The 15,223-nt window shown below is 42.2% G+C and overlaps 1 protein-coding gene across 3 annotated transcripts in view; it reads left to right on the plus strand.

The window, feature by feature from the left end:
* LOC147883940 (protein ENHANCED DISEASE RESISTANCE 2-like) overlaps positions 1–15,223 on the plus strand; it is a 158,993-nt gene that overhangs the window by 26,605 nt on the left and 117,165 nt on the right. For 2 of the 3 annotated variants that reach the window (XM_087398449.1, XM_087398451.1), the window contains exons 5-7: positions 248–313; positions 9,099–9,154; positions 9,280–9,356. In XM_087398449.1, the coding sequence (XP_087254575.1) occupies positions 248–313; positions 9,099–9,154; positions 9,280–9,356 (199 nt within the window). The remainder of the gene's footprint in view (positions 1–247; positions 314–9,098; positions 9,155–9,279; positions 9,357–15,223) is intronic. The other variant, XM_087398450.1, reaches the window with a different exon arrangement.

Consider the following 15,223-nt stretch of genomic DNA (forward strand, 5'->3'; position numbering starts at 1 on the left):
CTTTTTAAACTGTAGATTTTGCTTTGTTTTGGAACTTTCTCTTTTTAAAATTCTGTGTGTTCTCCATTTGGGCTTCACCCTTTCTGCTTTGATACAACCTGTCACAAAGCGTACTTTAATACTGACATGAATTATTTTAATGCAGCATCTTTATTGCTCTTCTTTAATTGATTATTAAAGTTGTCATCTTGGATTGCAATTAATGTGGATCTTAACATTGTATGTGGTTAGTTTGGACCTTATGCAGATTGGATTTGAGACAGCTTCCGATGCACAAAACTGGAGAAATGCTTTCCAACAAGCAAAGGATGAGGTGTCTTAACTTATAATCTTGCACACACATGAATTGGCATATATGCGTGTATTTCAACATTCTTACTCACCAGGCAGTAAAAGATATGTCACATTGACTACAAACATAAAATGAAGCAGAGTATGTAAGGCAAAGCACAGCATGAAACAAATGAAGGCAAAACAAAAATTGCAACTTTATCATAGCATGTACAAGATCAATTTACTACCACTTGGGAGTTTAAAGTGTCCAATTAAAGAATGCACATGGATCTGGATGTGATACAAGGGCTTAATCGGACAAGGCACTGTCAATCTAAACAGGGCTCATTCTAGCAAGTAGGGAACTGCTTGCAAACCCCCATTCAATAATAAATTTTAAACCAATGCTAGCCCGGTCTTACCAAAAGCTACTAATTTTTTATAAAAATGTTAACACAGATTCTATAGACATCATAAGGCAATAACGATCTTTCCGCTCATCAAACTTCCACAATCCTTTAGAACAGATGATTGCGTGAAGAACGGTGTGTATTGCTACGTGCCAAACATGTCAAAGTTGAGCTTGTCATGTGTCATCTTGTGTCGGAATGTGTAAGAAATAATTACATATTCCATATGTACAGAAGTGTTGGAGTTACAAGAATACACCAACATAGATGATTCGTGTGCACAAGAGCTCAAGAGAGGTGTGTAACTCAGATTTACATATTGGCCAAATTGTAACTGCAAGTGCAAATTGGAAAAATAAAACATACAAGAGAGTACATTTCTCAAATTGCATGCTTCCTAACATCCCCTTTAGGATGCCTTTTTGTTTGCCAACAAGGCGGTGTTATAGGCTGACTTGGGCTGACTTGGCTGACCTAAGGTCAGCCTTCTTGTTTGCCAACCCAATGGTTGTCTATTTGTTGACTAACCGCTTGAGTTAATTGGCTTGTGACCTATGGTGGGCCCGAGTTCGGTTGCTTATATGCAAATGGGTGGGATGAACCTTGCTACTTGCATGATATAGTTGCTAGTTAATTTTGTTCGGTTAACAAATCAAGCTCCTTCAATAGGCCTTTGTGCATCCTACAAAGGACCAAAATGGCGTGAATTGGGCCTAGATTCCCATCTAGAACCCTGAAGTCCTCGAAGGAGTGCATACTTGCTGATGTTATCTTTGAAAATTAATAAAAAAAGGCCACCACGAGCTATCCCTTGTCATTGAAGTCATTTTGATAGAAGATCTAGTGGATGCATGGTGATGCCATTAGTACATAATGATGTTGTGTTCGTGTGGACTTAAAACCTTCTCAATTTGTCCAGCAACGTGGTTCGATGGTTGGCCGGCACTTCTCGAATTTTTCTTGACTTTGTCTTTGTTGGAAGATTTGACATCGATTCAAGGGGGAGTTGGCAAAGGTTTTGCGTATGAATGGTTTTCATCTGTCGATGTAGAAGTATTGTGATGGGGTGCCACTTGCTTCCTTCCACACTAAGGTTCTCCCTCTTATCCGCTTTTGGTGGATCGTTTTGTTGCTTTTTGTGGGAGGGATGTTACTGCGGTGGCAGTGGTTGGCTGCTTGGTCGTTGGTGTTCTCCACTAGGTCTTGGGATGGGTTGGCGAAGAGTTAATCTTGTAGATTTGTTGCTTCCGCTAGTGGTCAGTTGCAAACTTTTCACCTCTGCATGTAGGAAGGCATAGGTGCACTCCCCTTGGCATGCTTTTTGCTTTTCCGCCTTTAGCCTCTCCACGTGGTCTTGAATTTGGAAAGTTAAAAGCTTTGCCTAGATGACTTGTGCTCCTATAGCTACCTTCAAAACTTTTTGCACCAACTGCTTAGGAATGCAAGTATCCAAGGTGTGTTTTCTTGGTCTTATTTGTGTTTATGAAGTAAAAGCCTATCGTTGTTCTGTGTAATGGTGGTAAAGATAGAGTAATGAAAGATGTTGACCCTACCACCCATCTGAATCCAAAAGGATTCCCGTGCATGAAAGGCATATTCTGCTCTCTGATCCAACAATGTCTGCAAATGAGCCCTTGTTGCAGCAAGGTGCTCTTGAATCCAAGCATCCGTGGGCCTCTTATGCTCTTCCCTCTGAAGGGATGCTAACTGTTGGCGTATACCAATCTCACGTCTGAGAATCTCGCGTGTCTTGGAATCAGTGACTGTATGATAATAGTCACTAATTCCGGATAAGGCTGCAGCTACTTGAGAAGGGCGGAGAGCTCCACCCTGTATGTGAGAAATCCAAATCTGTAAAATATTCTCCGTGAGGCTCTCCTCTGTATAAAAAGCATCCGGAATCTTGACTCTGGGGTCCTTGCACTCTCTTAGGTCCTACATATTGCACAAACAACACTTTATTCCATTAGAGGTTAGCGAAATGTATGCATTCCTATTTCTTGGACTAATCCTAGCCCCTTGCGGGCGTCCCCACAATTCTCTTTTACTAATGCAAAGCAAAAGTAAAACAAAGTTTATCCTAGTTAACCAAAGTCAACTTTCTTGACCATCGTCAATGGAATAAAGATTCCTCTTTATGTCTTGGGAGAAGTACCAATTTGGTGATATCCCCTCGGCTTCTAATCATTTGTCCTCAATTGAAAGAATTCTTGATACAACTATAAAACTTGAGGATACCTCCTCTCTTGGCATCAATTGCGTAATAGTTTTGGTACTTGGCAAGATACCTACAGATAAACTTGCCTCTAGGTGCTTTTCTTCTTTGTGCGGTACGCACTTTGTTCTAGCTGGAGGATCTCCTCCATCTCTTCCACCTTAGGTGCCTCTTGGAATATAGTAACTTCTGATTGTTGACTTAGATTGATCTTGTGGCATTCTCTGCTCCCTTTGGTTGACGGACCTTCTTGGGCACTAGGCAGCCACATGCCCCTCCTTTTGCATCTAAAACACTTGCTTTCCGTACGGAGATTATTGTTTTCCTTTGGTGTTTCTTGCCCTTTAAGAGCGCTGGGCAGCCATAGGCCCTTCTTTTTCTTGGCCTTTCTTGCTCTTTAAGAGCACTAGCCAGCCATAGGGCCTCCTTTTTCTTGGCAAATCCATGCCCTTGTTTCCTGTGGGGTTGATGGCTTTGCCTTTCACAGGCCTTGACTCTTGCCATTTATGTTGATGGTGGAATGAAAGTGTTCCAATTTCCAAATCTGTCATAAGACTCTAATCCATACTCTGCTTAGCATCTTCCTTGCAAATAATTTCAACAGTTCCATAGTAAGACGGGTTGCTGCTTTCAAGGGCTTTGTATTCCCCTCGGCTTCTTTGGCTGCAACTCCACCTTTAGCTCCCAAATAAGAGAAAGAAACACTTGGCCAATGATCATTGGTACCGATACTTGAGTAATGGTTCCCTGAAACAAATTCAAGAAAACAATTCACTATTCTCCTTGCATTGCCATACGAGGGTTAGATCTTCATAAGGCAAAACTTATCAACATAAAAGAGTTACTTAGCCTTAATAACACTGTTTCTTGGAATCTTTCCATATCCTCTTTTTTTGAGAATCCTCTCAAATCTTTTTGAATGAAGTGATAAACTCCATACCAATACTCTTCCAAGTACTGTAGAGTTCAACTTGGAAGCTCCTTTGGAAAGTACTGTGCATTGGAGAATATCTGCAATGCTATTCACTGATCTGGTGCTTCCTTATACATAAAATATCTTCCTACCAAACACTTATCGTGCTGGTCATACATAAACTTGGAGGGTTCTCAAACTTTCCAAAAGGACATATAACTAACATATGAACTGTAAACTTTATCGCTTTGGCCATAATAATCAATGAGAATTTATAAGAGTTCTTGTATAAAACAAATCCCAATGGAAACTATTGAATAGTATAATCCTAAAGAAAATATTGGGTCAATAGTGACCAAATAGAATCCTGTCATCATTAAAAAAACTGGTTCTTCAATATGTCCCACCCTCATAATAACTTATGTTTATTCAGTACACAATTCCCAATAAGGGAGCTGTGGAATGATAAAAAAATTTTGACTGGGTCAATGATGACCATATATAATACTGTTATATAGAGAGCTGGTACTTGAGCATGTCATGCTCCTCAAGAAAACAACAAAATTTCATAACTGAAACTCCTCTGGAACTGAGATAATGTAACTTGGAACTGAAATACTTGGTCAATGATAAATTCTGCCATAAAGAAGATATGATATCTGAGCATATGATGCTCCATGAGGAATAACATAACTTGATACCATGTTTGGATATGCTGACTAAATATCATAACTGAGATATATGATAACTGAGTATCATATGTCTGTAGTCTCTTGAAATAAGATAACTGAGTCATAATAGAGTAAAACCATGCTCATGACTGTTAACTGAACATACTACTCGCAAATAGGGTCTGGGCTTGAATCCCGGAGATGATGATTACTGTATAATTAGATATACCATTGCTCTTAAACTTCGCCATGTATCCACAGGCCACCATAGTTTGGATATAACTTTAAAACTCAAAGAATATTAGAGTCCTGATCCACTCTCTTTGCATCACATGCACCTTGGTTCCTCATTGGAAAACATTTACCTTCTTTGGGGAAAATATCCGGCTATTCTTTATCTTTTCCTCTTCAGCTTCTTTTGTAGAAAGTCCCCTTTCCTGCTTAACCATATAAAGAGCTGGTACTTGAGCATATTGTGCTCCATAATAAGAAAACAACATAACTGGATATCATAACTGAAATCTTCAGAATGAGATAGAATCATGTCATAATGGAATTAGAACCATATTCATGACTGAGAACTGAGGCTGAACTTTGCATATCAAAGATACTTGTTTCCTTCAAGCCATGCTTGAATCAAATATATACAAATATCATAACTGCCACACTTCTCTTCTCACGACCAATCTGATCTTGGTCGTTATATTCCTGTCATGAATGGTGATGCATTGTGGCTAGCTGATTCTAGCTTGTCCTGAACGGAGCTCTGTTAGCTAGTCCATTCCACTAGCGTACAAGTCCCTTCCCTACCGATGTCAAATGACCTGCTTATGAACTAAATCGTTCATCCTTCCTAGATATCGGCTCCTGGCTGTACACAATCTCTTCACAGACACTTCAATGCCATTCGCTTGTAGTAAAAATCTCTTCGTTGAAGATGCCCTTACTCCTTATTGCAACAAATCTTCATCGCTCCTTTAACTTGGCATCGTCATCACCCTGGAAGGTGACGATGCCATGCTCTGATACTACTGTAACCGTTTTGGGGCTAAGACATAGCTTCATAATTCAATTCGCAGAAAATCTGAGTCCTAGCACTTTAAAAATGATTTCTAATACTAGCTAGAAGCTCCAATCAGCAGTTATAATTCACCACCGTTGAAGCTGATATATGAATCGCCAAGAAGAGAGAGAGTGACTGAGAGGGAAGGAGACAGAGAGAACACTGCACTAGGGCCCATAAATAAGGGATGGACCCCCCCCCCCCCCCCCCCCCGAAGGTCTTTATTGCAATAGAAAAATAATTTGTACAACTGGCTCTAAGAGGAGCATGAAGTTGAGTAGAACTCTTGAATGATCTGGGAGGCCTGAGGTTCTTCTTGGGCTAGCAAAAAGCTAGGGCTTGCTTTCTAAAAGCTACTTTTACATAAGAGCCAAGCATTTTAGGTTTTATTTTTTAATTTGGTGCTTTTGGCGCCTTTTTAGCTTGTGGGCCCTCTTTTGAAAGAAGCGCCCCCTTGTCCATGCTTTAAGCTTCGTGGGACTTGCATTTTGTGCTTTTCTCCCCACTCTGGGGTCCTTTTTGCACTCTTAGGTCCTACACATTGCACAAACAAGGTCCAACACTTTAACCCATTAGAGGTTAGCGAAATGCATGCATTCCTATTTTTTGGACTAATCCTAGCCCCTTGTGGGCATCCCCACAGTTCTCTTTTACTAATGCAAAGCAAAAGTAAAACAAAGCTTATTCTAGTTAACCAAAGTCAACTTTTTTGACCATCATCAATGCAATAAAGATTCCTCTTTACGTCTTGGGAGAAGTACTAATTTGGTGACATGTCCCCATAAAATATTTGTAGTGGGGTTCTAGGGAGTCAGAGTGGGAGTGGATTGATGCAGGAAACCTAGAGAAGAGCCTCCCCTTCTTTCGCCACACGGTTAGTAATGTCGGGAGATTTCAGCTCAGCCTTAAGGAATGGAAGCCCACGAAAGCTTTTCATCGGGATAATTTTTGATTTTGGTGACTTGCGGAAATACTTCGCAAGAGACTTTGGAAATCCCTCAAAATAGAAAAATCACTCTTTTCTTTTGGCTTTCTATTCATGGAGGAATCACAGTGAACCAGTGGAGATCCAGGCCGGCGGGGCAGTCCCTACTTGTCCTTGTTGCCTTCTGTTGAGGAGTCTATTCAGCATTGTCTGTGGGATTGTAGACATGTGAACATTATTTGCTCTTGAGCACTTTTGTTTCTACCCTCTTCTTCATGACATGGAATTCGGCGGCTTGCTCTCTCCTTTGGGACCCAAGTCTTTTATGACAGGCATGACTCATATTATGCTCGTTCGGCTCGACGACATTTAGTTGAATCATGCTTTCTAGGTGATGTTCCCACTTTGCTTACAGACCTACACTTGCCTCGGTGGATACTTTTTCGGAGTTTTTGGCAAGCATTTCAGCGTGGAATATTTGTAGAGCCATATGCACAGAGGCTTTGGATGGCTCCTAGATACACCCTTCACACATTGGCTAGTACTTGGACGGATACTGTATATACTTTCATGGCCTTTTAGATGAGCGTTCAAGGGTCTTCTTGGGGAGCTATTGCCAGGAGGACTGTTTTCCTTGGGGATAGAGTAGCTCCCCATTTCTCTCGAAGTGCGGCACAGGGTTGAGGTGGCACTTTTGATGAGCACGCTATTTTTCCCCTTAGGGTGTCTTGTTTCGCATGCCTTGCATGATGCATTTCTACCATGAGTTTTGCTCTTGGGGTTTCTTTGCTACATAATATAAGTTTTTTCAGTGAAAAAAGAAGAAGAAATTGTCATGTTCAGTTTTTGGAACCGTGTTGATTTGATTCTACGCTATTAGAGTGCCTTTGCTTCTTGATTCATTCTTGCCTTGGTTTCTTTGTGGCTCCTCCATCCTTTCGTTCATAGATCGAGGGCTTCAGTTGTTCTGTTATCTTGACAAGGGGGACTTTTGCCTTGAGTGCATGGCTGATCTTCTTTGCCATTTTCTTCTCTTCCTTCCAGTGGGATTCCTTTGGTCCTTGTGATTTGTGACCACCTTTGCGTCAGCACAACGGTAGTTGATGCGCGGACCTCTTTGTTGCGTGCAATTTGTATCATGTCTAACTTCTTCTTCCACAATCGTCATTCACTTGCGGTGGCCTTCCTTGCCGCAAAAATAACATGCCATCTCGGTGTTCTTCAACCTATCTCTTTGATAGGGTCTTTTGGCCTCCCTTTCTGCTTGATGTGGATGCTTGTTGAATTGGCACTTTTCGGTTGTGTGGCGTGAACGATTGCAAATGTTGCAATACTTTCTCGACTGGCACTCATTCACTGTATAAGGCCGTCCACCTTGCACTTGTGGCACCATACTTCTACTTTTTCTGGAATACCTCGTATCCCCATTTCTGTCAGAAGCTTTTTCAGCTCCTCTTTCTTGAACTGCTGTCCTTTTTGCCTACTAGATCGTTGTCCTCTTCTATTCCCTGTCCACATCACAAAAGATAAATATTATCTTCCTTTTGGGTTTGCTGATGACCCCTTTCTCGATTGCACTTGATATCTAAAGCAATTTTCGTACCTCTTTTGTTGGACAGGTGATTTCCATGTTGTGCAACTCTATGCTGTTAACGGAACGATCTTGTGCTGAAGTGTGGACATGGCAGATGACCATGCACTGCTTGGTTTTCCAAGGCATTAGTGGGTCTTACAAGGCTGATGTTGTGCATTATTGATTGATGCTGCGTATGCATCCGCAGGACAGCCATCTGTCACCTTGACAGGTGGCTGATACAGATCTGTCTGCACATGTTGGTTACTGACATGGCATTTGGCGAATGACATGGCAGTTCGTAGATGGTGTGTTAGCTGGCTTCTGTGGTGGTTGATTGCAATTGAAGTCACTGTCAAGTATGCTGACATTGCAGGTCAGTGGCACACTCGGCAGTCTGCCTTGCTTCAAGTCAGTTGACCTAGAGCCCTCTATAGGCTATATAATGCGAGGGCTGCACCCTTCTCTCCATAGTCATTTAACAATTGTGTGGGTGCATCACTCGAGTGTGATCTCAAGCCACCTGTGTGCAACCTCCTCTCTCTCCTTAGGAAGGAGCAATGTGTGCACAAGTGTGTGCAACTTTTGTTCATTTTGATTCTCCTATCCCTCCTTAGGAAGGAGCATTGGAGGCCATTGACATCTAGTAAAGGAGAGTGTGGCTACTTGTTGACTGTTTGGGCAGCATCTTTTGAGATTTCCCTTTTTCATCTTTAGCCTCTTCATGTGCATAAACTAGTCCGAAGTTAGATTACTCCCCTTGCTGTGCATATGTACAAGATGAATTCTCTCATTTAAGAGTAATGCCACACAATCTCGGTGCTGGTATGAGGATTAGAAAATCAAACCTTCGGTAAGTCTTGTAACACTTCTGTGGGGTCTAAGGAGGAGCCTTGAGTGCTGCAGCAGTTACTAAATGAAAGTTAAGTAGACCTTTCATGAGTTTTACTACACTGTTGTTGAGCCTTGATAATTATCTTATATTATCAGCAGGGTTATAAATACTTTGATTTTTTACTGTCAAATAATCTAATTTTTTATAATTGTGTTTGCAGGTAGCATTTGATTTTCAGAAGGGAAGCGGGCACAAACTGATGGATGATACAGACGAGTAAGAATCTTTCTTGTAGTAAGTATATGGTATTATAGGTAGAGGTTTATGGATTTGACGAAACAATCATATAGTCGACCCCTATAGTTCCATCCTTCTCTCAGCTTTGGTGGTTTGATTTGAAGGTTCGATCTGAGTGGACATCGGCCGCGTCTGCGACGTTATGCTCTGGGAATGACCAGGTTGATAACAATTGGTAGAGGTACCTTACACCTTATGCTACCATATAGAGGAATGAATTTGTCAGGCTGCATTATGGTTGCAGTTGTGGTGGCCTAGTATTTTTCTTGTGTTTAAGTGTGGCGTTTTGGGATAGATATCTGTAATCATGGAGAAAGAAAGACGCAAAATGAATATCCCAGAAGGTACGTACTACCAGAAAAATGGCAAAACATTCAGGGCATTCTCAGTGAACAATGTGACGGTCATTAGAATTCAAGAAAGGAGGTGTTAGGTTGGGATGTAACATAGTTGAAATGAGTGGGGAAAGAATATCTTAGCAATTAAAACTTGATTGGTTGCTGAAAGAGATTGGCATTGCATGGAATGTACAAGAATGCTCTAACTATAGAGTATCAAACTTCTCATTTCTCTTTCTATCAAAGGAGATAGTGCATTTAGTAACATGTAAACAAAGAAGGTGAACAGTGTCTCTTTCGGTCAACAGCATGGGGCATTCGTGCCTTGAGGATATAAAGTGGTTGCAGCAGAGCCATCTGAAGATTATTTTGTTCTTGTAAAACCGGAAAATGACCTTCAGGTATTCTGGATGGAGTCAAAGACGAATGAGTCTTATTTGTTAAAATCGATTATACCAGTACAAAAGGCCTATGTAAGGGGAGATTTGGACTTCCTGAAGGCCATTGTTTTTGGGGACTTAATAATAAAATTCTAGGTGTCTGTTTTGTGTATAGAGTAGGTTTCAGTCATGAAGTAAACAATGAGATATTGCACAAAGGTAACATTATCAACACAAAATGTAAGTGTGCACAAAACATAGGTGATAGATGGAACAAAACTAGAGGAGGGAGTGCTCTTACTTCCTTAGCAAAGGCACTTGGTAAAATCACCAGCAATATCAGTAGAAGACCATGCTTATTTAGAAGTAGAATCCCCTTCTAATTACTTTCCATTTGCTTTGATGTTGCTTTGAAGAAGGAAGCTTGCAAGGCGGTGTTCAGCCTGCTTCGTTGAGCTGCTCCCCTCCTGCTCCCTGTCGCCCTTTCCTTTTCCCTCCCACCCTCTTCGTCGTCTGCTCAGCTCGTGTGAGCAGTCTGCTCACGGGATGTGGTCTCTTGGCCCCCTTTCCTTGCGCCCATTACATCCCCAGGTCACCTTCCCCCCTATTTTTCTGCCCCTTTTCTCCCTTCCAACTCTCTACTTTACTTTGTCTTAGCTCCCTTTGGGAGTTGTAGAAGCCATACAGTGTAGATCCCTTTCCTCAGCCTACTTCTTTTCCAAGCTGCTGCTTCTTCTTCAGTTGACAGCCACTCTCATGAGGCAGCAAACTTGGCTCAAGATGAGTGGGCATTTGTTGTGACTCCCCACTACAATCTAGAGATGCATGCTTCAGCTTTATCAATTTCAGATTCAAAGTCAGCCTGATATTTTGACAGCGGTGCTTCTAAGCACATTACCTCCTGAAATCTCTATTTCAGTCCTTGAGTGATTTTCCACAAGGGGGTGTTGTCACTTGTGCAAACAAAACAGCTTATACCGTGAAAGGGATTGGTTAGGTGCAAGTCACTTTTTTGTCAGGTGATACATTGACACTCGTGGAAGTTCTGTATGTTCTAGGTAAATAATCTGTTTTTTATTTCAGCCTTCTCCACAAACGGCTTCAGAGTTCCTTTTTACGGTTATCGTTGTGCGGTGTATGATAACAGGTCTGATAACTGTATTGTACTAACAGGAAACTTGACAACAGGCTGTATGACCTTGATATCTTTGAAAAATAGGCTCCTATAGAAGCTTATGCCATTACTGAGTTTGTGGTTTCCAATACTCACTTATGGCGTGAAAGATTGGGGCATTTAACAGTTAAGTGAAAATGCATTTCAAAGGACATGGCGGTAGATCTCACCCATGCATGCAGGGCTGCTTATTGGAGAAAATGCATCGATTCTTATTTCCAAAAGATGGGACCACTGGTGCATCCAGGAAGTTGCACTCATGGACTCGCAAAGCGGAAAAATAGAACACAAATGGAAATCGGCAGGTGCATGCTTAAGGGAAAGTCTTTGCCCAATAAATTCTGGCTGGATGCCATTATGTGTGCCAACTATGTACTCAACCGAGCACCCTCTACAGAATTGAATACCATGACTCCCTCTAAAGCATCGACATGTGATTTCTCACATACAGGTGTTTGGATCTCTTGCATGTGCACATGTACCCGAGGCATAAACTTCATTTTTATTGGCTACAGCTCACAGATAAAGGATACAGGTTGTTTCAGCCTAGTACAGGCAAGGTAATTGTCAATAGAGATGTGGTTTTTGTTGAGCATGCAGCTTTACCTTGGCTGGACTATAAAAAATAGCCATCAGTAGAAGGCTCCGATCTATTTGATTCCATACCGCCCTTAACAGATTCAGATGAGACATTGTGGTACGACTCCAAATGCTTTTAGCAGTTCGTACCCTTTCCTATTACCAATATTCAGCCGGATTTGATGATCATGCAATTGATCAGTTAGTTGATGAGGATGCTGCTGTCATTAGGCAACATAAAAGAGTTTCAAGGTGGCTCTTGGATACTCTACAGGACAGTAAGCAAGTTGAGTCCTTGGTTGCTCGCACCAGAGGTGCACCAAAATAAATGCAGGGCAATTTGCTTCATGTTGCTTTGATAGCTACTCCCTGTAATGAGGAACCTCTCCGCCATAGGGATGCATTTAATGGTAGAAAATGGATGGATATCATGAAAGCTCAACTTAATTTCATTCATGCAAAATGGGACATGGGAGTTGTGTGACTTGCCAACAGGCAAGTGTGCCGTATGCACTAAGTGGGTGTAGAAATTGAAGCAGGAAGACGATGGCAGTGTTGACAAAAAGGCTAGACTTTGAGAAGACATTTCATGCATTATGATTATTTGCTGGGTTATTGCTCTTGCATCTTGCAGGCATCGGGAGGTCCACAGTTGGACATTAAGACCCCTTTTCTTCATGGGGATTTATTGGAAGAGGTCTATGTCACTCAATCTCCAGGATTTGAGGCTATAGGTTCTGAAACTCATTTATGGTCTCTCTGTCTCAATATTATTGATCCGAACTTGCAGTGTATGGCCTTGCTTTGCAGTGTATGGTCTTGCTTTGCAAGTTTGTATTGAGAGGATTGATGCTTGAACAGGAGCCTTGGAAAGATTTTTTCTTACACAACATTCAGTCTTGTACACCATCTCATGGGGGAGATTGGATGGACAGCTCGAGATGGATCTTTACTTCAGCCCATCTTAGATCTCCCTCTTTCCCTCTCATGGCTGCATTCTCAAAGCTTGGGGCAGCTTCAGAGGCACTCTTTAGAGAGTTCCACCCTTCTCTCGCGAAGAAATAAATAGGCAGCCAGTCATGTGGAATGACTCCATATTGGATGAGCATGGCAGATCACTAGGAGTGTCACATTACATGCAATGGTCTAGATGGGAGAGGGGACCTGCTTCCACAGTAGGTGCCTGGAAGGCTTTTAGGAAGCTTCAAGAGGATCAGAGACTCTTATCGATTGGCCACCTCAGAGGGAGTGCAGTTAGGATGCAGCAGATAGAGGCAGCCATACCAATAGAGTGGATATATACAGATGACATGCCGATCAGAGAGTCCACTTGGTTGGGAGCTTTCACGAGGATGGGTATTCCTTTACATGTTATTGCCTTGCGGGATGCACATGAGGAGACTCTTGTTTTTTATGTTCAGTCGAAAGGTAGACTTCTCAGATCTTTAGATGATATTCTTTTGGAGTCTGCCTCTCAGCCTGTTAGGATTGCAGGTTACATGGAGTGGGGCACGGACTCACAGTGGTATCTTGATCTTGACCTTGTTCTCTTGGCACTTGGGTCTTGGAGACTCTGGTTGTATGGTGGTTCCCCCATTAGGTTCTTGCAGGGGGACCCAGGGGAGTGGGAATGGATTGATGAAGGGCACCGACAAAAGAGCATCCCCTTCTTTCGTTACACAGTCATAAATGCTAGGAGATTTCCCCTTAGCAGTAGAGGTTGGAGGCCCTCCAGAGCTCCTCATTGGGATAGTTTTCAGATTTCTGCAGAGGTGCCGGAAAACTTTTGGAGGAGGCTCTAGAAATCCGATACTACTCTAGCAGGCTGTTGGGTGCCTTATGTAATTTGCAGTATGTTGTTTCCGAGTTAAGCAGGTACATGCACAAGCCTAGCACGCAGCATTGGTAGGTATTGAAGCGAGCCTTCTGTTACTTGAAGGTGACATGGCATTTAGGACTGTTCTATAGTGATCAGTCTTCATTGGATGTGCATGCATTCACGGACAGTGATTGGGCAGGTTGCTACGACTCGAGTGTCTCACAATGGCAACTATTTCATGCTTGTCTCTTACATGCATCTCTTGTTTCAGCAAAGAAGCAACCTACAATTACTACTTCGAATTGTGAAGCTGAGTACAGAGCAACCTTTATAGCCACTACAGATCTTGATGTCCACCAGACCTCCTCTACCATGATCTACACTTACAACCATAGTGCTTTGGCCGTTGCATGTAATCCTGTCTTTCATGCGTGTACCAAGCACATTGAGTTGCTACTTTGAATTGTGAAGCTGAGTACAGGGCAACCTTTATAGCCACTACAGATCTTGATGTCCACCAGACCTCCTCTACCATGATCTACACTTACAACCATAGTGCTTTGGCCGTTGCATGTAATCCTGTCTTTCATGCGTGTACCAAGCACATTGAGGTGCGCTATGATTATGTTCGAGAGCGCTTGTTAGCTGGAGATATACAAGTAGGTTAACTTTGGTAGATCTCTTCATGACGGCGCTACCACGACCCAAGTTTGAGTCTTTTCAACATGTCTTACACTTGGCACCATTTAGTACTTGATGTTAATCTCCCTGTAATATCATAGGTTGCTAATCCATCTTGGATGAATATGTGCAACCATGACATAGATTCCAGGTATATATGAGATGTATCCAGGATACTTCAATCATACCATGGAGGTGATTTTGCTAGCACTTAGCCCTGGTATGGCCTTGTAGGCCAGTTAGGACTTTAGTCAACCCTCAAATTGACTTCATTGGTCAACTCTTTAGTGCATGATATGAAAGCTCAGCTCTACTGTCCGTGAGAGTCTACTGACAATCCTTATAGGCATCTGAAGGTCTTTTCCTGCGATTGCAAGGCTACCAACTACTGCCTAAGGATATCTTGTCCCCTTGTCCTGGCAATAGATAAATAGAAACCATTTGTATAAAAAGGAGTTGCAAGAGGGAAATGGGGTCTCAAAAGGTCCTTGTAAGGAATAGATTAGGGGAGAATTAGTGGGCTAATGCAACCCCCCTGGCAGGGTCCCAAAGAGGCCTAACCCCATCCACCTACAATTGAACCAACAACTTGTCACCTTTAGACATCACCATGGGAGGGGAGCTAGTCATCCTCTCGGTGTTTTGATGCCTTAGGAGCATATGCTCTCAACAATAGATGTTAGGTGACGTAGACACTTGCTTCCAGGTCGAGGTTAAGATTTGGTCCTTGGAAGGTAGGCCATAGAGAGGGAGTTTGCATTTCTATTGGACAAGCCTTGGTCTGAAAGATCTTTGACTTGGGATAGCTAATAGGGGCTGAGTGGTGTGAATGGGTATCTGGCTAAGGGAGTTCCATATTGGTATCCTCTATATATTCACTAGCATGCCACTATTAGAGGGGCCCCTTTTAGTGATAGCTATTGACTCCCAGATGTGAACTTTTGGATTGTTGGAGGTGATTTCAACAATCTAGAGTTTGAGGAGGACAAGCAAGGACATGCTTCTTTCTCAGTCATGACAACAGTAGAGCGAGGCACTTACGAGCACTTAATCTTTACCACCCTGTGTCGTGATGCT

The sequence above is a fragment of the Dipteris shenzhenensis genome, chromosome 27 (assembly GCF_047967505.1).
Source record: "Dipteris shenzhenensis isolate YYH24624 ecotype China chromosome 27, Dip_SZ_1.0, whole genome shotgun sequence".
Taxonomy (NCBI): domain Eukaryota; kingdom Viridiplantae; phylum Streptophyta; class Polypodiopsida; order Gleicheniales; family Dipteridaceae; genus Dipteris; species Dipteris shenzhenensis.